Raw genomic sequence first — 27,687 nt, 5'->3', positions numbered from 1 at the left:
CTTCCTTTTTTTTTGGTTTAGTTACAATACACACAAAGGGAATAAACATGTATATAGAAAAACATGTGTTACTGCAATCCTTTTCTGTGAGAAACACTTCATTTTCTTGAAAAATTTCAGGGGTGCCAACATTTACGGCCATGACTGTATCTTAGTCAGTAATGTACATAATATATTTTGTGTACCTAACATATTCAGTTAGGACTGTAGCTATATAGTCAGTATATTCAGTCCATATCAGTCATCAGTCTAATGTTTATTATTTTACTGTCCATGGTGCACAGGGTTCTCTTGTGGCCAGAGAGATCTCCTGAGGGTCGAAAGTAGCACATATAAGAGTGGCAGAGCTATTGTGTACATATGTAATATTGTCATGTGTTATAAAAAGGTAAATAACTGCTAGTCAACTGTTATGGGGAGAAGTAGCTTAAGCCGAAGGGCCCCATTAGCACAGGCATCAGGGTAGAGAGCCTCAGGCAGCCCGATCAAAAATTACTTACCACAAAGCAGTTACAAGATAAGCAACCTCATCAAAATTGTTGATTATTTTCACCCAGCTTCAACACCCCAATGTTGAGCATGTATGGACCTTGTGTAAAATGCTACATGGACTCTTCCCCAGTTCGGCAACCCTGGGAAGGACATTGGTGCAATGCCCCAGGAACTGTACATCATTGTTTGGGTCAGTGGCTTGGTCCCTCACCCTCCTTCAAGGACATTTCGCCAAGGACGGCTTTTATAAGAGGGGGAGTTTGTGGTGGCCCAGTACAGAAGTGGTGCTTCTGTACAATCTATGGTCCTTCTCAGGTGTACTCAGTCCTAATCCCCTAGCCCCACACTCCTCAGGACTCTAGCTATATTATTGTACATACAAATGGTTACTGTATTTTCTTCAGATGTATATGCCTTTAATTCCTGTTGTTAAGACATGTAACCAGGTAAGGTGTCATGGACCAGGTGACTTGTGTGGTTACCTATACGACCCCTCAAAATTAAACCCCATATAAACCAAGGGAGGAGCTAGCTAGTCAGTCCTATACTCTGCTGAGTACAGTACAGTCAGGAAAGTGTCTGGTGTCCTGAAGAAACCCAAGGCCTACCCACGCAGCCACACTTCCACCAACCAAGTGCCCCTTCAGGTGAATGTCAAAGCCTGGTAAACTACACAAGGGGTGAAGCATAGTCAGTCATAGTCAAGTCAGTCAAATCTGCTAAAGTCAGCTTGGGTCAATCCAAGTCCACCACAAGTCCCAGTGAGCCCGCAAGTCTCCTAAGTCACTGGTAATCTCCTTGGGCCTAACTGAGCGGTAAAGGCTATTCCATCTGTCTGCCTCAGTAAAGCTGCCATTGTTCCGAAACTTTGCATCGGAGTGATTATCTGCCCCGCGCCTAGGCCAGGAACCAGCGACATACCTCGGGTGGTGTAGAGGATAACCATGCCCTGGCGTCACAAATACAAAGGGTTAATGCCATCTGCCCCTAAGGTAATACCGTCTGCCCTTCATCACACCCTCACCACAAGGACATTAAAGGCAGGCACACAGAGTCACTTCCTGCAAACACACTTACTCAAAACGTGCATTATGAAGCATCTGTGGTCATCCAGCGGAATAGAATGTTCTGGTGATCAGGGCTACTTAGATGTGGGAATAATTTTGGTTTGGCAACTTGGACTTTGTTTTCCTTTGGGTTAGGAGATTGTTCTCTGCATATTAATGCTTCCCCAAAGTTGGTAGGTGCAATACATTCTGCTCTAGCTGTGTACACTAGTCGAGTTTTATTAACACATATATGGAGCTTTGACGCAGGTAACAGAGTATATGTATGATACACTGCTCAAAAAAATAAAGGGAACACTAAGATAACACATCCTAGATCTGAATGAATGAACTAATCGTATGAAATACTTTCGTCTTTACATAGTTGAATGCGCTGACAACAAAATCACACAAAAATTATCAATGGAAATCAAATTTATCAACCCATGGAGGTCTGGATATGGAGTCACACTCAAAATCAAAGTGGAAAACCACACTACAGGCTGATCCAACTTTATGTAATGTCCTTAAAACAAGTCACAATGAGGCTCAGTAGTGTGTGTGGCCTCCACGTGACCGTATGACCTCCCTACAACACCTGGGCATGCTCCTGATGAGGTGGAGGATGGTCTCCTGAGGGATGTCCTCCCAGACCTGGACTAAAGCATCCGCCAACTCCTGGAGAGTCTGTGGTGCAACGTGGACTTGGTGGTTAGAGCGAGACATGATGTCCCAGATGTGCTCAATCGGATTCAGGTCTGGGGAACGGGCGGGCCAGTCCATAGCATCAATCCCTTCCTCTTGCAGGAACTGCTGACACACTCCAGCCACATGAGGTCTAGCATTGTCTTGCATTTGGAGGAACCCAGGGCAAACCGCACCAGCATATGGTCTCACAAGGGGTTTGAGGATCTCATCTCAGTACCTAATGGCAGTCAGGCTATCTCTGGCAAGCACATGGAGGGCTGTGCAGACCCCCAAAGAAATGCCCACACCATTACTGACCCACCGCCAAACTGGTCATGCTGGAGGATGTTGCAGGCAGAAGAACGTTCTCCACAGCATCTACAGACTCTGTCACGTCTGGCACGTGTTCTCAGTGTGAACCTGCTTTCATCTGTGAAGAGCACAGGGCACCAGTGCTGTCACGCCCCCTCCCATAGAATTGCATTGAGGGGGCGGACGTGACTTCATGAGGGGGTGGGGCTATGACGGCACAAGCTCCTGGCGCCAGCTCCAGCGTTTGGAACAGTTTGACATCAAAGGCCTCTCACCTAGACAGCCAGCACACTGCTCTGTATTGATGTGGGACAAGATCCTCTAAACAGCTGTTAACAAATGGGCAACTTCCCCTTGTGGGTATGGTATCTCCAACTCTTGGCATTATCTCTCATCATCCTTTATGGATTGCTAGGGTCGACATTGTTTGAAGGGAAGCTAACTCCAATAGGTAGTAATGTTGAGCGATAGCTTATTCCTACTCAATGACCAAAACAAAAACAACCAAATGGAGATTTTCAGAAGGAGGATACATTTTATTAACTTGAAGGACAAATGAATGAAACATATATTTATTTAGAAGTTGCCATTACATATTGACAGAACTAGAAGGCAATACTCATAATACTGCATATTCCATTGATCCCTCAACACCTTCCCAGCTGGTCATGGCCTATCAAAAACAATTGCTCCCAGTGCTCCCCTGAAAATATACATCATATTGAAATTTGGTTATACATTCAAGAACATGCAAGAGAATATACTCATTAATAAATTATAGGGATGACTAAATAATTGATCAACAATGGCTGTTCCTCCAAAAAGGGGGTTGTTTTTCTATTAGAAATGCTAAAGAACTTTACTAAATGACAAGCAAAAAGGGAAAACGGAAAGCGCTCACCTCCTCCGTGCACGTGCAAGCAGTCCTCCTTCACTGTCTCCAGAATAGAAAAGTCCACGGTAGTCAGAGCACTGGTAAAAACACCCATTTATTAGAATCCATTAAAATCGACAGGATACAAATAGGTGCAAATCGGCATGTTAGAGGTAAAAAAAAAAACTCCCCCTCTGACGCGTTTCCACCCTACCGGGCCTTAGTCATAGATTACTAAGGCCCGGTAGGGTGGAAACGTGTCAGAGGGGGAGGTTTTTTACCTCGAACATGCGGGTTTGCACCTTTTTGTATCCTGTTGATTTTAATGGATTCTAATAAATGGATGTTTTTACCAGTGCTGTGACTACCGTGGACTTTTCAACTTTGCTAAATGGCCATACCAAGCAAAAATATAATATAATCACTGAGAGTTTATAGTAATATATATATATATATATATATATATATACACATATATTTTGTATATTGTTTACTTATTCACGTGGTCAATGGACTAATAACAGTCTAAAAATAAAAAGAGTTTCCCAATTTTACACCAACAGGCATGTCATAAAACTCAGCTGAGTGAGCAGGGTTGGCTTGTGGGGCCCGCCTAGGCTTTGAAATGATAATGTGGCCCAGCCTCATCAGGGCCTATGAGGTTATGTACTGTAGATGAGACATCCTGCCACCGAAGCATTGGTGGATCGATCATCAATGGCATTAAAACGTGAACGCTTTATTTGTATTATATTAAAAAGTCAGTTCATCCACCGATGTATTTCAGATGCTCCTTGCATCCTAACCTATAAGTAAGGGCACATGTAGTGTCCAAAACACATTAAAGGGGTATTCTGGGTTTATACATCTTTTCCCCTATGCAAAGGATAGGGTATAAGATATATGATTGCAGGGGTCCCCTCGCCATTCTGTGCCAGGGGGCTGCCTCCGAGACGGGGACATGACATCACGCCCACACCCCCTAGTGATGCCACGCCCCCTCCATTCATGTCTATGGGAGGGGGCATGAGGGCCGTCATGGCCCCTCCCATAGACATGGATTGAGGGGGCGTCACGTCCCCATCTCGGTGGCAGCACCCGGCACAGAATGCTGGAGGCTGCACCGAGTTCACGGGGGTTCCCAGCAGCGGGACCCCTGCGATCATACATCTTAGAGACCACCACAATCTTGGTGCAGCCCCCCGGAATTCTGTGCCAGGCGCTGCTTTCAAGACGGGGATGTGATGTCACAGCTACGCCCCCTAGTGACATCACGCCCCTTCCATTCATGTCTATGGGAGGAGGCGTGATGGGGCTGCACCGAGATTGATGGGGTTCCCATCCTTTGGATAGGGGATAAGATGTATAAACCCGGAATACCCCTTTAATGGATCTACTGACGAATAAAAAGCATTCAAGTTTTATATTCCCATACGAGCTGAAGGTTCAATTTTCTTTTTACACAATGTGGAGTTTTACCAGTGATCCAGAAGTTTTCTTTCATGCTCCATGCAACTTTTGGGAGAAAGTGGGTTTATGTAACTTCCATTGCTAGACCCCCCCCCCACACACACACACACACACACCAGAAGTGTTTTCTCTCTAGACTGATGGAGTACAAGCTCAGGGTCGCTCTTCAAGCAGTTGGACTTCTAAGACAAGACTTTATACCTAGGAAATCCTCCTTAGAATCTCAGAAATAAACATTCTTCTTCACATTTCATCAGCACTTCGAATTTGAACCAATCAAAACTATTATCAGGCAAAAAGGCTCTCCCCGTATGGCTAAGTATCGGCAGGACCTGTCATCTTCTTCGTGTTTTAATGTACACCTGTCATTTTCTTTACATTCAAACGGGGTTAGTTTGGTCCATCTGTATACTCAAAGGGGTACTCCGGTGGAAAACAAATATTTCAAATCAACTGGTACCAGAAAATTAAACAGATTTGTAAATTACTTCTATTTAACAATCTTAACCCATCAAGTACTCATTAGCTGCTGTATGCTCCAGAGGAAGTTGTGTAGTCCTTTTCTGTCTGACATCAGTGCTCTCTGCTGACACCTCTGTCCATGTCAGGAACTGTCCAGAGTAGGAGCAAATCCCCATAGCAAACCTATCCTGCTCTGGACAGTTCCTGACATGGACAGAGGTGTCAGCAGAGAGCACTGTGGTCAGACTGGAAAGAATTAAACAACTTCCTCTGGAGCATACAACAGCTAATGAGTACTGGAAGGGTTATGATTTTTAAATAGGGGTCATTTACAAATCTGTATAACTTTTTGAAAAAAAAAAAAAATAATAATAATTGTTTTCCACTGAAGTACCCCTTTAAGGATGGGCCCAGAATGTGACACAATAATGAACAAAAGTCTAGCACAAGACAACCGCATTTGGAGCATCTACTTACTGTAATTCTTAATACAGTCTGTTTTTTACGGGTTGATTTATAAAGATCTATTGCGTCTTAATGATAATATCATGTGAAAATAATACATTCAAATTCAAAATTATGTAATAATAAATGGACATGCCTATGTTCTGCACAGACAGGGGTGGGGGGGGGGGCTTCGGAATCATCTCTTGTGGTGGGTTTAAGGACCCCACTTAAAGAATGTACTCAACATAATACTTGTCAAACTAACTTTCTAATAATAGTCACAATGAAGTCTGATAGTAAGTCTGAGGATGATACAATACAGTGGTCCCTCCAGTTACAATATTAATCGGTTCCAGGACAACCATTGTATGTTGAAACCATTGTATGTTGAGACCAGAGCTCTATGGAAACCTGGTAATTGGTTCCGAAGCCCCAAAATGTCATCTAAAAATAGGAAAAGGTGAGGATTAAACAAAAATAAATAGATAACTAATGCAGATAAAGCAAATCCTTACATATAAAAGTAATAAAGATCTGCTGGGAGCTGTAATCACTGTCTATGTAGAGGACAGGAGCTTCTTCAGGGTCCTGTACAGTACACAGTGTCCTAAAAAAAGTAACATGGAGCCGCCCTCACCTGGTGTCCGAAGGAGCAGCTAACCCTAGGACAGGTAAAGAGTACGGAGCATGTAATACCTCCCTGTACTGTAGGGGGCGCTACCAGACACCAGTCAGTGCATGCACTTCAGTAATACAGGTAAAGAGTACAGAACATGTAATACCTCCCTGTACTGTAGGGGGCACTATTAGACACCAGTCAGTGCAAATGCTTCAGTAATACAGGTAAAGAGTACAGATCATGTAATACCTCCCTGTACTGTAGGAGGCGCTACCAGACAGCCCATTCTGATGCATGCACTTCAGTAATACAGGGGTTTTGCCAGTGAATGTCCATTGTGATTGGTCAAATCTTCCGGGTATTGACACGTTTCATAGATCCGGACTGTCTGTACATAGTATGATGAGTCTGGTTTCAAGTTTCAAAGTTCCAGAAAAGACCATCGTATGATAAAAATATTGTATGTTGAGGCCATTGTAAGTTGAGGGATCACTGTAAGGCTGGGTTAACACCACATTTTTGCTATACTGCTTTCAATCAGTTTTTCTAAAGAAAACCGTATGGCAAAAAAACTGATGGAACCCTATGGGAAAGAGTAAACCGTATGCGTGTTTAAACCGTACACTGTTTTTAAAATTGCATACAGTTCCGTCGGTTTTTATAAAAAAAAAACATACGTTTTTGAAAATGTTGTCCATTTTTAATGGGAGGGGTGTTGGGTGGTTGACCACGGTTTTGTCTCCGGTTTAAAAACCGTACTGCAACCGCATATGTTTTTTTTTTTAAACATGGACATCTATGGGAAACGCACATGTATACTGTTCCATATGTGAAACCTTATACGGTTTTTACTTTGCACATGCGCATTTGCATCCCAAAGTCCCCACCCAAAACTCCTCCCATTAAAAATTGACAACATTTTTAAAAATGTATGTTTTAAAAAAAAATTAAAACGGACGGAACTGTGTGCAATTTTAAAAACAATATATGTTTTAAAAATGCATACGGTTTACTTTTTCCCATACGGTTCCATCCGTTTTTTTGTCCACACGGTTTTCTTTCGAAAAACTGATTGAAAACCGTATGGAGGAAAACATGGTGTGAACCCAGCCTTGTGTGGTCTCCAAAACAATCCAATTTACCAGCGGCCAAGAGGACGCAGCGTGTTAACCATTTACAATGATGATGAATTCTCTTCTTCATTTTCTTGATAGATGTGTTCTTTATTAGTAATGCAGATTATATTGTTACTTGTTTGTTGATGACTCTATATCTCTCTGATCAAATTGCACCAGTAACAATGACACATATACAGTAAAAGGCACTCCTATGAATCGCCACCAACCTGAAGAGTCATGCCTCCAATAATTTGGCCTCTCCCATTCATCAAAGTTTACTCATAGTACTAATGCATTAAAAGGATAAATGTGTCTTAACGTACATCTGTCACTTGATTTCTTGCTACTTAAAGGGGTACTCCAGTGGAAAACTTCTTTTTTTTTTAAATCAACTGGTGCCAGAAAGTTAAACAGATTTGTAAATTACTACTATTAAGAAATGTGAATCCTTCCAGCACTTATTAGCTGTTGAATACTACAGAGGAAATTCTTTTCTTTTTGGAACACAGAGCTCTCTGCTGACATCATGAGCACAGTGCTCTCTGCTGACATCTCTGGTCATTTTTGGAACAGGTCCAGAGCAGCATATGTTTGCTATGGGGATTTTCTCCTACTTTGGACAGTTCCTAAAATGGATGTCAGCAGAGAGCACTGTGCTCGTGATGTCAGCAGAGAGCTCTGTGTTCCAAAAAGAAAATCATTTCCTCTGTAGTATATAGCCGCTAATATGTACTGTAAGGAATAAGATTTCTTAATAGAAGTAATTTACTAATCTGTTTAACTTTCTGGCACCAGTTGATTTAAAAAAAAAAAAAAAAAAAGTTTTCCGCCGGAGTACCCCTTTAACATGCATATATCTTTGTTACTTAAGTTCGTTGTTTTATTTCCCTAAAAAAGCGTTACGATCAAACAGTGCTCCGGAGCCCCTTTGCCTCTCTGTACAAATTCGTCACAGGATCTCCCCTGTGTGATTGACACGCAGACCGCCCACTCATGCGCCATCTTTATTTCTTATAGAGCCCGATAGATGAGTTTGCTCCTGAGACTCTTAAAGGGGTACTCCGCCCCTAGACATCTTATCCCCTATTCAAAGTATAAGGGATAAGATGTCTGATCGCTGGGGAGCCGGCGTTCGTTTAGAAGGTCGGGTGCAGCGCCGGAGGCTCGTGACGTCAAAGCCACACCCCCTCAATGCAAGTCTATGGGAGGGGGCGTGACGGCCGTCACGCCCCCTCCCATAGACTTGCATTGAGGGGGAGTGGCCGTGACGTCGCGGGCGGGGTGCGGCCGTGACGTTACGAGCTTCCGGCGCTGCACCTGATGCTCTAAAAGAACGCCAGGTCCCCAGCGATCAGACACCTTATCCTCTATCCTTTGAATAGGGGATAAGATGTCTAGGGGTGGAGTACCCCTTTAATTAACCATGCATCATATTCCAAATAGACGGCGTATGCCCGGGCGCCGTGCGTGTCAATCACACAGAGGAGATACCGTGACGTAAGCAAACAGAGGCACGACGTCCCCAGGGAATAGCTGAACCCCAGTCACGTCTTTCCAACTATTTGTGACTGACCAAATAAAGCTTTTTTAGGCAGATAAAGTAACTAAAGTAAATAACACAGATATCACTACGATATACATGAATTCTGCTTGTACTCTGTGTGGCACATTTAGTAGATAGAAATCAAGTGCCGGATGCATTTTTATATTCTATGGGGGAGATTTATCAAAACCTGTGCATAGGAAAAGCTGCCCAGTTGCCCATAGCAACCAATCAGATCGCTGCTTTCATTTTTCACAGGTCTCTTTAAAAATGAAAGCAGCGAGCTGATTGGTTGCCATGGGCAACTGAACCACTCTTCTTCTACACAGGTTTTGATAAATCTCCCCCAATAATATTAACCTTATAAATATGGAATACAGTGAGATCGCTGTCCCGACCGGATAGATAAAAACACTAAATATAAATAGCGTTAGGCTGCATTCACATCTCGTTTTTGCAATACGGTTCCCCTATCAGGTTTTTTGTAAAAAAAAACAAAAAACACATGTCTTAAAACTGGACCGAACCGTATACAGCCGTGTACAACCCTATATACCTCTGTACTGTTTTAAACCATATACGGTTTGAAAATGGGTATCCGGTTGCATGTGTTTTAATATGTTTTTTGAAAGAAAAAAAACGGATACGGTGTTATGTTTGTCCTTAATTAAATAAAGTTCTTCTTGTTCTATTTATGGGAGGAGCTTTTGGCGTGCACTGCGCATGTGCAAACTGCAAAACCGTATTGTGCAATCCGGATGGAACCGTACGCACATACAGGTAAGGTACGGTTCCCATAGACCACCATTTAAAAAAAAAAAAAAACTTATACGGGTTGCATCAGGTTTTTCACCCGGACATGAAACCATTGTAGACTACGGTTTTGTGTACGGGAAAAAAATGGATGAAACCGTAATTGATGCAAAACGTATACAACCGGATGCTACGGTTGACATACGGTTTTCTATGAAATGTCTATGCATACGGTTTGCAATACGGTTCCATATGTTTTTTTTCACTGAAACCGGATACGGGAACCGTATTGCCAAAACAAGATATGAATGCAGCCTAAGATGAGGACTGATATTTTGTAGTGGTGTAAATCATTCTTTGCCGGACAGGAATGATAATTCCATTTCTAAACTGAAGCCAGGATTGGATGGGGCTTAAAGGGTTACTCCGCACCCCAGCGTCCGGAACATTGAGTTCCGAACGCTGTGTGCGGGCTTCCATGTTCATGCCGCCCCCTCGTGACGTCACGGCTTGCCCCCTCAATGAAAGTCTATGGGAAGGGGGGACGGCCGTCGCTCCCCCCTTCCCATAGACTTTCATTGAGGGGGCAGGCCATGACATCAAGAGGGGGCGGGCAAGAACACGGAAGCCCACACACAGCGTTCGGAACTCAATGTTCCGGAGCCGGGGAGCAGAGTAACCCTTTAAAGGAAGTGTAGAGTATAGACGGAGGGTAGCTTTTTGAGTCAATCCCTCAGGGGTGCCCAAAGAACCCCAATCTGACACGGCTTGTCAAACATTTTTAATAAGTTCCTTTTGGGGACACAATTTTTCTGTGTTCAATTTCTTCGGTAACAGAGAGAACTCTTATAAGCTTTGAACGGTCTAAAAAAAAAGGGGGGAAAAAAAACAAATATTTTTTTAAATTGTAATTAAAAAAAATTATAATTTTTACGTACCCTAGAAGCGACTGGGTTTGATACATACAGAAATGTGTTTTCATAGTTACTTTGTGATGACCTAAATTGGTGGAAAAACCCATCATGATTAAAAACTTTCTCTGCTTTTTAAAGGGGTACTCCGGTGGAAAACTTTTTTTTTTTTTTAAATCAACTGGTGCCAGAAAGTTAAACAGATTTGTAAATTACTTCTATTAAAAAAAAGCTTAATCCTTCCAGTACTTATTAGCTGCTGAATCTCACGGAGGAAATTATTTTCTTCTTGGAACACAGAGCTCTCTGCTGACATCACAAGCACAGTGGTCTCTGCTGACATCTCTGTCCATTTTAGGAACTGTCCAGAGCAGTATATGTTTGCTATGGGGATTTTCTCCTACTCGGGACAGTTCCTAAAATGGATAGAGGTCATCATGTCAGCAGAGAGCTCTGTGTTTCAAAAATAAAAGAATTTCCTCTGTAGTATTCAGCAGCTAATAAGTACTGGAAGGATTAAGAATTTTTTTTTTTTTTTAGAAGTAATTTACAAATCTGTTAAACTTTCTAGCAACAGTTGTTTTATGGAAAAAAAAAAAAAAAGTTTTCCACCAGAGTACCACTTGAATATTTCTCGCATGAGGATCGGTGAATGGCGGTTACCTCCTGTACGGTACTGGAGGGGGGAATTTTAGTAAATTCTAGTCATCAGTAAAATATGTTGCTATCACTTCTATAATATAGAAGGTGACCACTACGGTTGTCATAAGACTGTTGAAATCCAACTTGGTCTTGGTGATGAGTCGGTAATATTTGGCAAATTGGCCGTGTTAGACGTGACAGGTTACTATGATACCAATCCCCATTAAAGATAACGGTACACTTTTTGAATTGGCAAGGATTGCCACCAGTTTCTGCCATGTGAATATACTCTGAGGCTAGGTCTCCTCACAGTTTTATTCTAGAATTTTTTTGGGGAAAACTACCATTGCCGATTTGGGCCAAAGTCAGAAGTGGATCCAGTAGGCAGGAGAAGTTCAAAGGAGTACTCCGGAGGAAAACATTTTATATTAATCAACTGATGCCAGAAAGTTAAACAGATTTGTAAATTACTTCTATTTAAATTAATCCTTCCAGTACTTATCAGCTGTTGTATGCTCCAGAGGGAGTTGAGTTGTTCTTTTAAGTCTTACCACAGTGCTCTCTTCTGACACCTCTGTCAGAGCAAGAACAAATCCCCATAGCAATCCTCTCCTGCTCTGGAAAGTTCCTGACATGGACAGAGGTGTTAGCAGAGAGTAAAGATGAGCGAACTTACAGTAAATTCGATTCGTCACAAACTTCTCGGCTCGGCAGTTGATGCCTTATCCTGCGTCAATTAGTTCAGCTTTCAGGTGCTCCGTGGGATGGAAAAGGTGGAAACATTCCTAGGAAAGAGTCTCTTAGGACTGTATCCACCTTTTCCAGCCCACCGGAGCACTTGAAAGCTGAACTAATTTATGCAGGAAAAGTCATCAACTGCCGAGCCGAGAAGTTCGTGACGAATCAAATTTACTGTAAGTTCGCTCATCTCTAGCAGAGAGCACTGTGGTCAGACAGAAAAGAAATTCAAAAAGAAAATAACTTCCTCTGTAGTATACAGCAGCTGATAAGTACTGGAAGGATTAAGAGTTTGAAAAAGAAATAATTTGCAAATCTGTTTAACGTTTTGGCACCAGTTGATAAAAAAAAAATGTTTTCCACCAGAGTACCCAGTTAACCCCTTAAGGACTAAGCGTTTTTCTGTTTTTGCATTTTAATTTTTTTCTCATCACCTTCTAAAAATCATAACGCTTTCAATTTTGCACACAAAAATTCCATACTATGGCTTATTTTTTGCGCCACCAATTCTACTTTGCAGTGACATTAGTCATTTTACCAAAAAATCCACGGCGAAACGGAAAGCAAATTATTTGTGCGACAAAATTAAAGAAAAAATTTCATTTTGTAACTTTTGGGGGCTTCCGTTTCTACGCAGTGCATATTTCGGTAAAAATAAAACCTTATATTTATTCTGTAGATCCATACGGTGATGATCCCCTACTTATATAGGTTTGATTTTGTCGCACTTCTGAAAAAAATCCTAAGTACATGTAGGAAAATTTATACGTTTAAAATTGTCATATTCTGTCCCCTATAACTTTTTTATTTTTACGCGTACGGGGCCAGTATGAGGGCTCATTTTTTGCGCCGTGATCTGAAGTTTTTATCGGTACCATTTTTGCATTGATCGGACTTTTTATTCATTTTTTTATGATATAAAAAGTGACTAAGAATACACTATTTTGGACTTTGGAAGTTTTTTTTTTTTGCATACGCCATTGACAGTGCGGTTTAATTAATGATATATTTTTATAGTTTGGACATTTACGCACGCGGCGATACCACATATGTTTATTTTTATTTACACAATTTTTTTTTTTTTTTATGGAAAGAGGGGTTTTTAAAACTTTTATTAGGGAAGGGGTTAAATGACCTTTATTAACTTTTTTTTTCCACTTTTTTTTGCAGTGCTATAGCTCCCATAGGGACCTATAACACTGCACACACTGATCTTTTACCCTGATCTCTGCAAAGCCATAGCTTCGCATGGATCAGCGTAATAGGGGGTTGAATGCTAAAGCCTGTAGCTCAGACTTGGAGCAATCAAATGCCGATCGGACTCAACGGAGCAAGGTAAGGGGACCTCCGCTAGCGTCCTAGCTGATCTAGACATCATGATTTTATCATGATAGTCCCGATCAGCCCGACCGAGCTGCCGGGAAGCTTTTACTTTCGTTTTCGACACTGCGATCAACTTTGATCGCTGCGACTGAAGGGTTAATAGCGTGCGGCACAACTATCTGTGCCACGCGCTATAAGCCCAGAGTCCCGGCTATCAATAGCAGCCGGGACCGACCTGGTGTGATGCGGTGTCACGGCATGACCCCGTTTTAAACACCGGGACTGGGCGCAGGGCGTACAGGTACGCCCTGCGTCCTTAAGAGGTTAAGGCTGGGTTCACATATATCCAGCATCCGACATTGGTGAACTCAGCCTAACTCTCGATGCAACTGATGCTGCAACTGATGACAACATGCATCAGTTGTGTATCATCCGGCATCCATTCTTTTTGGACCACCCAGCGTGTCCAACCATCCGGCAACAAATTTAAGACGTTGGGCTATTGTGAACTGTGCCATTCAAATGAATGGGATAAGTTCTAGCATCAGTTTCCCTCCGGTGCACAATGACGCCGGACATATGTGAACCCAGCCTTCGTTCTTCTTTTATATTTCCCATTCCTTCTGTCTTTGACTCAAAAACTGCAGTGGCAGTTTTCCAAAAAATGCCAGAAAAAGACCTGTGTGGAAATCTACCCTTAGGGTACGTTCACACGAGTGGATCCCAAGCGCGTTTAACGCTGCGGATCCGCTGCTGAAGAATGCTACCTTTACAGGCAGTACGCTGCTACGAGCAGACAATCTGCATTGTGCGATTTGCTCGGTTGCAAATCGTGGCAGCTCTCAGCCTAGCTCAGAGAGCAGGGGGTGCGGCCGCGATCTGTGCGAGTACACTGCGCATGCGCAGCGACTCGCACATGGCTTCACTGTGTCTGCTCGTAGCCGTGTATTGCCGCTCCGAGCAGGCACCTGTAAAGGCAGCATACAGAGGTCCTTCAGTGGTTGATCCACAGTGTAATACGTGCTGGGGATCCGCTCGTGTGAACGTACCCTAAAGGTCTTGCCTCCAATGTTTTTAGCCTTATTCATTTATTTATTTTTGGTCAACAGAAATGGACTATCCCAGCTCCCTCACCATACAGTCATGGTCCTAAGTGTTGGCACCCCTGACATTTTTCAAGAAAATTAAGTTGGTGCGTCTTATATGGCGAATACACTCCTATCGCGGCAGTCCCTGCGGCCATCAACGGCCGGGACCCGCAGCTAATACAGGACATCACCGATCGCGGTGATGTCCTGTATTAACCCTTCAGACACGGCCATCAAAGCTGACCGCCGCGTCTGAAGCGAAAGTGACACTAACCCGGCTGCACCGGGAGGGACCTTACCTGCCTCCTCGGTGTCTGCTCCATGCCGGGATCCCCTGCATGGCCGGCGCTCGCCTTCGTCGCCATCACGTCATCGCGCACGCCGCCCCGTCATCCAATAGGAGCGTCGTGCGTAGCGACGTGATGGCGGCGACGGAGAGAGAGGATACCGGGCAGCAGAGATGTTCTGCAGCGAAGGGTACACCCCAGGGATGCAGCGACAGCGATGGAGGGCGACATCCAGGGCAGCGGTGACGGGTCCGGAGTGGCGAGGATACGTGAGTATTACCTCCTATACCAGTGATCTTCAACCTGCAGACCTCCAGATGTTGCAAAACTACAACTCCTGGCATGCCCGGACAGCCAACGGCTGTCCGGGCATGCCGGGAGTTGTAGTTTTGCAACATCTGGAGGTCCGCTGGTTGAAGATCACTGTGACCTATACTTTACATTGTATTCTAGATTTTCTTCATTTAAAATTGGGTGCGTCTTATATGCCGGAGCGTCCTATAGGGCGAAAAATACGGTATTTCTTGAAAAATTGCAGGGGTGACAACATTTACGGCCATGACTGTATTATATAAAATGTACGCCCATTAAACATTTTTTCATAGGCGAGCTGGCATGGATCAAATAGGACAAACTTATGAGTAAGACGCAAAATACCCCAAATGTAATGCAATGGTTTGTGCACACAAAGCCCCATCCATTGTTTATACTCACTTTTAGCTACAGGTGGTAAAGACTCTGTCGGGCTGCAAAACAAACCAGGATTTATATCAGAAAAAGAAACGGTCATTCATCATCGTATCTCTTATGTATTGTGTTGTGATGTGAGATTTGCAGGATTATGCTGCACCATGCAGGTTTAAAGAGGTTATCCAGGAATAGAAAAACAGAGCTAATTTCTTTTTTTTTTTTTTTTTTAAACGCTCCCCTTCTGTCTCCAGGTTGGTTGCGGTTCTGCAGCTCAGTTCCATTGAAGTGAATGGAGCCAAGTTGCGATACCACACACAACCTGGGGACAGACGTGGAGATGTTTTTGAAAGAAATTAGCTCAGTTTTTTTTTAATTCCCGGATAACCCCGTTAACTTCCTTCACCTGCCCTATCTTCTTCTGAAATAGCAGAGCATCACATATTCACATGGTGTAATGTCCACATGGAAACATTTCTGTGCGGACATTCCCCCGACAGCGGAGTGCCGGAAGAACATGCCGTCTCTAGGACTGCTCAGAAATGCACCCTCTGATAATCTGCAATGCATTTCCGTGCAGACTCCGCAGAAAGAATATACATGTCTAATCTGTCCGCAGACTCCGGAATTGGGAATTCCGCCGTGTGTACAGTGCAGCAGAATCTCATTAAAGGGGTACTCCGGTGGAATTTTTTTATTTTTTTTTAAATCAACTGGTGCCAGAAAGTTAAACAGATTTGTAAATGATTTCTATTAAAAAATCTTAATCTTTCCAGTACTTATTAGCGGCTGTATACTACAGAAGAAATTATTTTCTTTTTGGATTTCCTTTCTGTCACAACCACAGTATTCTCTGCTGACACCTCTGTCCAGAGCAGGAGAAAATCCCCATAGCAAACATATGCTGCTCTGGACGGTTCCTAAAATGGACAGCAGAGGTCAGCAGAGAGCACTGTGCTCGTGACTGAAAAGAAATCCAAAAATAAATTAATTTCCTCTGTAGTGTGTGGGCGCTAATAAGTACTGAAAGGATTAGGAATTTTTAGTATAAGTCATTTACAAATCTGTTTAACTTTTTGGCACCAGTTGATTTAAAAAAAAAGAAAAAAGTTTTCTACCGGAGTACACCTTTAACCTCTTAAGGACGTAGGGCGTACCTGTACGCCCTACGCCCGGTCCCGATCTTAACTGGGTCGGTCCTGGCTGCTATTCATAGCCGGGACCCTGGGCTAACAGCGCGCAGCACCGATCGTTGTGCCACACGCTATTAACCCTTCAGAAGCAGCGATCAAAGTTGACCGCCACGTCTGAAACTGAAAGTAAACGCTTCCCGGCAGCTCAGTCGGGCTGATCGGGACATCGCTATAAAATCGCGATGTTCCGATCAGCTGGGACGCAGGCGGAGGTCTACTTACCTCTCTCCGCGGCGTCCGATCGTCGATTGATTGCTCCAAGCCTGAGCTACAGGCTTGAGCAATCAAGCCCCTATCTCGATGGTCCGTGCAAAGCTATGGCTCTGCAGGGATCATCATAGGAGATCAGTGTGTGCAGTGTTATAGGTCCCTATGGGAGCTATAACACTGCAAAAAAAAAGTGGAAAAAAAAAGTTAACAAAGGTCATTTAACCCCTTCCCTAATAAAAGTTTGCATCACCCCCCTTTTCCCATAAAAAAAAAACGGTGTAAATAAAAATAAACATTTGTGGTGTCGCCGCGTGCGGAGATGTCCGAACTATAAAAATATATCATTAAGTAAATCAGACAGTCAATGGCGTACGCACCAAAAAATTCCAAATTCCAAAATAGCGTATTTTTGGTCCCTTTTTATATCATGAAAAAATTAATAAAAAGCGATCAAAAAGTCCGATTAATACAAAAATGGTACCGATAAAAACTCAAGAACACGGAGCAAAATGAGTCCTCATACCGGCTCGTACGCAGAAAAATAAAAAAGGGAGGCCCACAGGTTGGGGACCACTGACATATACTTTAATATGAATGACTTACTGTGTGTCCTGATCATCCAGCAGCAGTCGATACGTAGATATTTCCCTCTCCAAATGTGTTGTCACGTCCATTAATGTCTTGTAATCTTCATTCTGCCATTCTTGCTTGTCTCGTATTTGTGACAGATTTGCTTCCACTTGATTGATGAGTTCTTGTATCTGGGACAACTGGGAACTATAGCTGGCTTCTTTCTCTGCTAACGTGGTTTCAAGTGCCATTTTCTGTAAAGGCAAATAAATGGATTCTTAAAGGGGTACTCCCGTGGAAAACTTTTTTTTTTTTTTTTTTGGTGCCAGTAAGTTAAACAGATTTGTAAATTACTTCCAGTACTTATTAAGTCTTCCAGTACTTATTAGCTGCTGAATACTACAGAGGAAATGGTTTTCTTTTTGGAACACAGAGCTCTCTGCTGACATCACAACCACAGTGCTCTCTGCTGACATCTCTGTCCATTTTAGGAACTGTCCAGAGCAGCATATGTTTGCTATGGGGATTTTCTCCTACTCTGGACAGTTCTTAAAATGGACAGAGATGTCAGCAGAGAGCACTGTGGTCATGATGTCAGCAGAGATCTCTGTGTTCCAAAAAGAAAATAATTTCCTCTGTAGTATTCAGCAGCTAATAAGTACTGGAAGGATTAAGATCTATAAAAAAAATCTTAATCCTTTCAGTACTTATGAGCTTCTGAAGTTGAGTTGTTCTTTTCTGTCTAAGTGCTACCTGATGACACCTGTCTCGGGTAGAAGCAAATCCCCATGGCAAACCTCTCCTACTCTGTGCAGTTCCCGAGACAGACAGTGGAGAGCACTGTTGTCAGACTGGAAAGAACTACACAACTTCCTTTGGAGCATACAGCAGCTAAAAAGTACTGTAAGATTTTTTAAATAGAAGTCATGTACAAATCTGTCTAACTTTCTGGCACCAGTTGATTCGAAAACATTTGTTTTGCACTGGAGTACCCCTTTAAAGTAGTGGTGCAGTGAAAAATAACTTATCCTCTATCCAAAGGATAGGGGATATGTTATAGATCGTGGGGCATCTGACCACTGGGAACCCCGAAATCTTCTGAACTGGGCCCCGGCAGTCTGCTGGAAGCGACTGTTGTGACCCCCGCAGGAATCCACGGGCGACACACCCCCCTCCATGTATCTCTATGGGAAACATTGAGGGAGTGAGTCCACCGGCGCTCCATGTTGGGTCGGCACGCCCCCTACCAGCAGACTGCCAGAGCCCCATTCAGGAGATCGCGGGGTTCCCAGTGGTCGGATCCCCTGTGATCTATAACTAGGTTATCCTTCACTACAGAACTCCTTAAACTTCTAAGTATTGTTCCCCTGATGAAAAGTTATGTAGGTAATACATTTACATGTTTTACCTCTCAGGAATGGAATATTTACTTTTTTGTATTTCAATGGTCCCCCTAGGTTCAGCATTCCGCTTCAGAATGGATGACTGCCGTTTCAAGCCTTTCCTGGTATCCTATTCGGCTTGAGACAACAGCTGATCACAGGGGGCTCGGCTTCTTCTTGTGTTCCCTGACAAGCTAGCCCCCTGATGACGTGTGCGGTCCATCTGTTAGTCCTGCCATGCCAGCATCACGTAATGTCGGCAATCTGCAGGGACGCATTGAACGTAGGCACAGCGGGACGTCCAGATGGACCGCACACAGGAGGCTGGCTTGGCAGGGAACCCAAGAATAAGCCAAGTCCCCTGTGAATGATCCGCTCCTGAGAGGTATACCATGTAAACGGCTGTCACGCCCCCTGCCATAGACTTGCATTAAGGGGGTGGGGCGTGACGTTATGAGGGGGCGTGGCTATGACATCACGAGTCCCCGACACCGGCTCCAGCATTCGGAACAGTTCGTTCCAAATGCTGAGCAGCGTTGTTCCCCTTTAAGACCACTGGCTCCAGAAAGTTAAACAGATTTGTAAATTACTTCTATTAAAAAATCTTAATCCTTTCAATAATTATCAGCTGCTGAAGTTGAGTTGTTGTTTTCTGTCTGGCAACAGTGCTCTCTGCTGACATCTCTGCTCGTCTCGGGAACTGCACAGAGTAGAAGAGGTTTGCTATGGGGATTTGCTTCTACTCTGGGCGGTTCCCGATACAGGTGTCATCAGAGAGCAATTAGACAGAAAAGAACAACTCAACTTCAGAAGCTCATAAGTACTGAAAGGATGAAGATTTTGTAATAGAAGTAATTTACAAATCTGTTTAACTTTCCAGAGCCAGTTGATATATATATATAAAAAAGTTTTTTTCCTGGAATACCCCTTTAATAAATGCCATATTTAGCTCTTACCATGCTGAGCTGACTCTGTAAATCAATGTCCATTGTCTGTACCATTCTCTTCAGTTCTATGATCTCGCCCTGGTAGGTAGGAAGGTGATCAGAAGAGCCAGATTCTACATCGCATTTAAGTTTTTCAGTCTGGAAATAAGTAAACAGGATCGGTAAAAGGTTTTTAGGTCTTACAGGTTCCTGATACTATAACCATCTCTAATAACAATAAAGATGTTTTATTATAGTGAATAAATAACACAAACCTTTGCCAGGAACCATTTTTCTGCCTCTGCCTTGTTATTTTCCATCAGTTCTTCATATTGGTCACGAATCTCGGTTAAAAGTTTACTCAAATTCACGGTCTGGGGAGTATCTACTTCCACGGTAACTCGGGCACCAAGCTGGTTGTAAAGACTATTTATTGTCTATTAAAATATAAGAAAACTAAGTGAATCTTTGATCTAAAAGGGAGTAGGAAGGCTTAAAGGGGTTATCCAGGAAAAAAAAGAAAAAATGTTTTTAAATATCAACTGGCTCCATAAAGTTAAAAAGATTTGTAAATTACTTTTATTAACATTTTTTTTATACTTTCAGTACTTATGAGCTGCTGAAGTTGAGTTGTTCTTTTCTGTCTAAGTGCTCTCTGATGACACCTGTCTCGGGAACTGTTCAGAGTAGAAGCAAATCCCCATAGCAAACCTATTCTACTCTGTGCAGTTCCCGAGACAAGCAGAGGTGTCAGCAGAGAGCACTGTTGCCAGACAGAAAAGAACAACTCAACTTCAGCAGCTGATAATTATTGGAAGGATTTAGATTTTTTAATAGAAGTAATTTACAAATCTGTTTAACTTTCAGGAGCCAGTTGATATAAACAAAAAAAATGTTTTTTTTTCCTGGAATACCCCTTTAAAGGGGTACTCCATTGGCCAGCGTGGAACTAAATGTTCCGAATGCTGTTTTCGAGCTGCAGTTGTCAGCCACGCCCCCTTGTGACATCACGGCCACGTCCCCTCAATGCAAGTCTATGGGAGGGGCGTAACGGCTGTCACGCCCCTCCCATAGACTTGCATTGAGGGGACAGGTCAGTGACATCACAAGGGGGCGTGGAGCTCGAAAACAGAATTCGGAACATTTAGTTCCACGCTGGCCAGTAGAGTACCCCCTTTAAGGATCATATTTAAATATATACAAAATATGTAAGCCAAATTCATCTTTACACCCCCCCCCCCCACCCCCACGACAATCATTTTCATTTTTGAAGACCCTATATATTCATCCACGTCACATGATCTGTTGGTCCAAGTATGAAGACTTTGAAGACCGTTACCAGAGCCGTTAAGCAATTACCAGAGATTGTCCTAAACCTATATAAACTTGGCCAAAGTAACCTCTATATAGGGGGAGATTTATCAAAACCTGTCCAGAGGAAAAGTTGCTGAGTTGCCCATAGCAACCAGTCAGATCGCTTTCACTTTCATTTTTCAGAGGCCTTTTGAAAAAGGAAAGGAGCGATCTGATTGGTTGCTATGGGCAACTCAGCAACTTTTCCTCTGGACGGGTTTTGATAAATCTCCCCCTATGTCCCCGACATTTTGCACCGATACATTACATCGTGATTGGACTTCTTCTTCTGAAGCATATCTTCTTGAAGCTCTTGATGATGAAAATCTAGATCGTCAACCTCTTCCTTGATTGCCTCTAACTCAAAGCGCAGAGTCTTCACATCCTGTTCGATATCAGTCCTTAAATTCACCTCTAACTCATATCTTGGAACAAAAAAAAAAAAAATAGTTTATTCACGATAATTCATAGTCAGATAAGTACCCACTATAACTAACAAAAAAAGGCAAAAAATAAAATAAAAAAATACACAATAGGCCTCATTTACTAAGGCTTTTCTGAGTAGATTTTGTAGGGTGTTTTGTGTCGCGCCAGATTTTGCCACAAAATATCCCTACTAACTCTTTACTTTACTTAGAAAACCCTACAAAGGGGTGTGTCCATCAGGGAAAAGGGGCGAGTCTCCAAAATAAACTATATTTTAGAAAGAAACCTACACATTTACTAATGTTTACTCTTGTGGTGGATTTAAAGGGGTACTCCGGTGGAAAACATTATTTATTTATTTTTTTTAAATCAACTGGTGCCAGAAAGTTAAACAGATTTATAAATGACTTCTATTAAAAAATCCTTACCCTTCCAGTACTTTTAAGCAGCTGTATGCTACAGAGGAAATTCTTTTCTTTTTGAATTTCTTTTTTGTCTTGTCCACAGTGCTCTCTGCTGACACCTCTGTCTGTGTCAGGAACTGTCCAGTGCCTCATAGGTTTGCTATGAGGATTTTCTCCTGCTCTGGACAGTTCCTGATATGGACAGAGGTGTCAGCAGAGAGCACTGTGGACAAAGCAAAAAATAAATTCAGAAAGGAAAGAATTTCCTCTGTAACATACAGCTGCTAAAAAGTACTGGAAGGGTAAAGATTTTTTAATAGAAGTAATTTACAAATCTGTTTAACTTTCTGGCACCAGTTGATTTAAAAAAAAAAGTTTTCCACACCGGAGCACCCCTTTAACACCTTGGAGACGGGGGAATTTCCCGTTTTTGCACTTTCGTTTTTTCCTCCTTACCTTTAAAAAATCTTAACCTTTTCAATTTTTCACCTAAAATTCCATATTATGGCTTATTTTTTGTTCCACCAATTCTACTTTGCAGTGACATCAGTCATTTTACCCAAAAATCTACAGCGAAATGGAAAAAGAAATAATTGTGTGACAAAATTGAAGAAAAAATTCCATTTTGTAAATTTTGGGGGCTTCCGTTTCTACGCAGTGCATATTTCGGTAAAAATTACACCTTATCATTATTCTGTAGGTCCATACGATTAAAATGATACCCTACTTATATAGGTTTGATTTTGTCGCACTTCTGGAAAAAATCATAACTACATGCTGGAAAATTTATATGTATTAAAATGTCATCTTCTGACCCCTATAATTTTTTTATTTTTCCGCGTATGGGTTGGTATGAGGACTAATTTTTTGTGCCGTGATCTGAACTTTTTAGCAGAACCATTTTTGTATTGATCGGACTTTTTGATCGCTTTTTATTAATTTTTTCATGATATAAAAAGTGACCAAAAATACGTTACTTTGGACTTTGGAATTTTTTTGCGCGCACGCCATTGACCGTGTGGTTTAATTAATGATATATTTTTATAATTCAGACATTTCTGCATGCGGCGATATCACATATGTTTATTTTTTTTTCATAGTATATCTTTATTAAGTTTTACAAAGTTATACAAGTAAAAGTCTAAGTCAACATAACAATACCACAGCATAGCTCAAAGGGGGCAAGCAGTGTGCAATATGGCATCCCCCCCCCCCCCCCCCCCCACCAGAGGCCGGGACTCGAAAAATTAGGCAAGTAGTAGTTCAAGCCAATGGACCGATATACCTTGGGAGCAAGACTTATATTATATAGGATATATTCCTCCATGTGGGCTGAATGACCACCGCTACCAAAGGGAGAGGGCAGACATAGCGACTCATCCTCATACGGGGCGAGCAACTAAACGGGACATATTTGTTACGAAGGGCTCAGTGAAGGAGCACTCTATGAGCACTCTATGGGGACAAGAAGGCAAGTCACAGTGAGAGAGTCCCAGGGGACACATGAAACAATGAAGACGAACAGGTATGCAGACATATGCTTATTTTTATTTCCACAGTTTTTTTTTTTATGGGAAAAGGGGGGGGGGGGGTGTGATTCAAACTTTTAATAGGGAAGGGGTTAAATGATCTTTATTCACTTTGTTTTTCACTTTTTTTTTTAAATTTTATAGCTCCCATAGGGACCTATAACACTGCACACACGGATCTTTTACTTTGATCAATGGTTTCTCATAGGAAACCCTTGAGCAATGATTCTGCCTCTTGACTGCTCATGCCTGGATCTCAGGCACGGAGCAGTCATTCGGCGATCGGACAGTGAGGAGGCAGGTAGGGACCCTCCTGCTGTCCTGTAAGCTGTTCGGCCCCTGAGCTAACTGGCAATGTTTTACTTTCACTTTAGATGCGGCGTTCAACTTTGAACACCGTGTCTAAAGAGTTAATAGCGCGCGGCACCGCGATCAGTGCCACGCGCTATTAGCCATGGGTCCTGGCTGCTGTTAGAGGTAGCTCCGCATTATAGAAAGGGAGTGGGGCGAAGGGCGTATAGGTACACCCTCCGTCCCCAACAGGTTAAACTCTGGAAAACCAGACAGCTCAGAGCATGTGTAAAAAGAGCAAAATGTAGGAAAAATGACCAAATATAAGATACAATAGTAAATGCCATGGAAAAATACTTGTCGGGGGGAAAAAAAAACTGAAACCCACAAAGAAAACTCTACTCCACCCTTAGTAAATGAGGCCTAATATCCACATAACCTGATTTAGCAAAGGATGACTCTAAAATTGTCTTTACAATCTCAATAAATCACATAAATTTTTACCCCAACGTAATATTAGCCAAAATTCTATTTCTCATGTTACCAAAAATTTTACTTTTTTAACATATTTTTAAAGATTTTTTTTAATGGCAACATAAATAATTTGCTGCCACCAGAGAAATAAGTTGAGACTCCTATGCTACTTTGTATCGGGGACCTCCAGCTAACATGCATGATTTATGGGCATTGGTTCCTGCATATGGGGTAGAGGAATTTTTAGGAAACTTGGGCGCATTTGCTACTTTTGCACTTCATATGGCTGCACTCTGGAAAGTTACTTTATGCTAAACCATTGGAATATATGAAATTGAAGATGTCTACTTACTTGTTTTGGAAATCCTCCACAGCTAATCGAGTATTGCCAACCTGTCGAGAAAGTCTTTTGTTCTCCATTGTGGTTTTAAAAATCTAAAATTAAAAAATGGAATTTGTCGCTGCATGAAATAATTCCCCCATTCACAAAAATGTAAGTTACCTACAAAATTTGATAAGAAAAATGTTGATTTAATTTAATCTTCATTCGTATCACCAATTCCAGTCCCAATCCAATTTAGACTCAACAGCTAATTTTCCATCTCAAAAAAAGGGAAAATAAGGGAAAATGTACTTTATCTATCTATCACATATCTATCTGTCTATCTCATATCTATCTATCTCATATCTATCTATATATCTATCACATATCTATCTATCTCATATCTCTCTATCTATCTATCACATATCTATCTATCTCATATCTATCTATCTATCACATATCTATCTATCTCATATCTCTCTATCTATCTCATATCAATCTACTGTATCTATCTATCTCATATGTATCTATCTATCTATCTCATATCAATCTACTGTATCTATCTATCTCATATCTATCTATCTATCTATTTATCTATCTATGTCATATCTATCTATCTATCGCATATCTCTCAACCTATCTCATATCAATCTACTGTATCTATCTATCTCATATGTATCTATCTATCTATCTCATATCAATCTACTGTATCTATCTATCTCATATCTATCTATCTATCTATCTATTTATCTATGTCATATCTATCTATCTATCTCATATCTATCTATCTATCTATCTATCTCATATGTATCTATCTATCTATCTCATATCAAATTACTGTATCTATCTCATATCTATCTATCTATCTCATATCTATCTATCTATCTCATCTCTCTCTATCTATCTCATATCAATCTACTGTATCTATCTATCTATCTCATATGTATCTATCTATCTATCTCATATCAATCTACTGTATCTATCTATCTCATATCTATCTATTATCTATCTATCTATCTATTATCTATCTATCTATCTATCTATCTATTATCTACCTCTCTATTATCTATCTATCTCATATCTATCTATTTATCTCATATCTATCTCGATCTGTCTCATATCTATCTATCTCATATCTATCTATCTATCTCCTATCTATCTATCTATCTATCTATCTCATTTCTATCTCTATCTATCTCATATCTATCTATCTATCTATCTCAAATCTATCTATCTATCTATCTATCTATCTATCACATATCTATCTATCTATCTCATATCTCTCTATCTATCTCATATCAATCTACTGTATCTATCTATCTCATATGTATCTATCTATCTCATATCAATCTACTGTATCCATCTCATATCTATCTATCTATCTATTTATCTATCTATCTATCTCATATCTATCTATCTCATATCTCTCTACCTATCTCATATCAATCTACTGTATCTATCTATCTCATATGTATCTATCTATCTCATATCAAATTACTGTATCTATTTCATATCTATCTATCTATCTATCTCATATCTATCTATCTATCTATCTCATATCTCTCTATCTATCTCATATCAATCTACTGTATCTATCTATCTATCTCATATCAATCTACTGTATGTATCTATCTCATATCTATCTATCTATCTATCTCATATCTCTCTATCTATCTCATATCAATCTACTGTATCTATCTATCTATCTCATATCAATCTACTGTATGTATCTATCTCATATCTATCTATTATATATCTATCTATTATCTATCTCTCTATCTCATATCTATCTGTCTATCTATCTATTCTCTACCTCTCTATCTATTATCTATCTATCTCATATCTATCTATCTATCTATCTCATATCTATCTCATATCTATCTATCTATCTATCTCATATCTATCTATCTATCTATCTCATATCTATCTATCTATCTATCTGTATAGCAGCCTACCACCTTTGTCATCTAACGTATACATTAATATCTAAATTTTTTTTATTTTACATATTTAAATAAAATATTTTGGGGATAACTTAAATGTTTTTAAAGCTGTACATTGCTCAAGACCCTTAGCTATGAATTCCGGTAACTCCAGTGTTACTCGTATTACCTTTAGTACCAGTCGTGTTTAACAGATTGAGATAAGACCATTTGGGAGAGTTCTTCCACTTGGTGATTTAACAAAATTGTCCAAATAAGCTATTTTACAGAGAAGGGAGGCCCATTGGTGTCTTCAGCAGACCCCCAGCGATCTCCAAGACGCTGTCGAATAACTTTTCATACATTCTTGGATTTTACCACTTAAATATTTTTTTATAACATTTTAGAATCTAACAAGTTCACCATTTCTTACCTTTCGTTGAAGTTCTTCAATTTCTCCAAAGAAGTCATTAAAGTCCGGTAACATCTGAGGGTGATTCTTGTCGTACCACTCCCGAATCTTCTTTTCCATGTGAGCGTTCTCTTCTTCCAAGGAACGCACCTTTTCCAAGTAGGATGCCAGTCGGTCATTCAGGGTTCTCATAGTTTCCTTCTCATTCGAGGTGAGTAACAGCTGTTTCTGGAAGTCTCTGCTAGGAGAACTGTCCCTGATGAAGCGTTCGTGTGTTTTTGCCAAGGTGGATCCATGGGTGAAAGATTTGTGTTTGATAATGGGGCTTTGGGGAGGTTTTGCCCGAAAACTAATCGGTCGCCAGCTGGTAGCAGTGGTGGCTTTACTGAAACCTCTGAGGTTAAGTGAAGCGATCTGGTTTAAAACATTGGGGGATAGATTCCCTTTGAATTTTCCTGGCTTGGAGTTGTGGCTCATGGTGTCGGTATAGTGTATAGTAAATACCGAGCTGGCTTGACAGTACAAAGAATGCTTTACAATTTAAGACCTCTTTTAAGAAGCATGGCGAAGGGCGTGAGAATAAGGCATCTTTTTTACGGGCAATATAATCTAATCATTTCCTTTCTTAACCTAGTAAGTGGATTTGTCAGACAATGTAAAAAAACATCTAAGAACGTGGGGGTGGTAGGTTAGATTGCCGACATTTACAAGTTCAAAATGTTATATGGATGAAACTTTGACACACCCAAGAAAGCAACATGGCAAAAAAATCAC

General features: G+C 41.3%; 1 protein-coding gene across 1 annotated transcript; it reads right to left on the bottom strand.

Annotated features, from left to right (window-relative positions):
- Window positions 1-10,456: 10,456 nt before the first annotated feature.
- Window positions 10,457-27,390, bottom strand: LOC130296279 (keratin, type I cytoskeletal 19-like). Its single transcript, XM_056547671.1, has 9 exons — window positions 26,935-27,390; window positions 24,610-24,692; window positions 21,402-21,558; window positions 20,056-20,217; window positions 19,811-19,939; window positions 17,506-17,726; window positions 15,527-15,558; window positions 10,790-10,822; window positions 10,457-10,687 (listed from the first exon to the last, which is right to left on the bottom strand). The coding sequence occupies exons 1-9, from the start codon at window positions 27,388-27,390 to the stop codon at window positions 10,605-10,607; spliced, it is 1,356 nt and encodes a 451-aa protein (XP_056403646.1). The 3' UTR covers window positions 10,457-10,604.
- Between the last annotated feature and the right edge of the window lie 297 nt (window positions 27,391-27,687).

Source organism: Hyla sarda, chromosome 12 (genome assembly GCF_029499605.1).
Source record: "Hyla sarda isolate aHylSar1 chromosome 12, aHylSar1.hap1, whole genome shotgun sequence".
Classification (NCBI taxonomy): domain Eukaryota; kingdom Metazoa; phylum Chordata; class Amphibia; order Anura; family Hylidae; genus Hyla; species Hyla sarda.
Note: the sequence above shows the minus strand (reverse complement) of the source record. Positions and strands in the feature narration are given on the sequence as shown.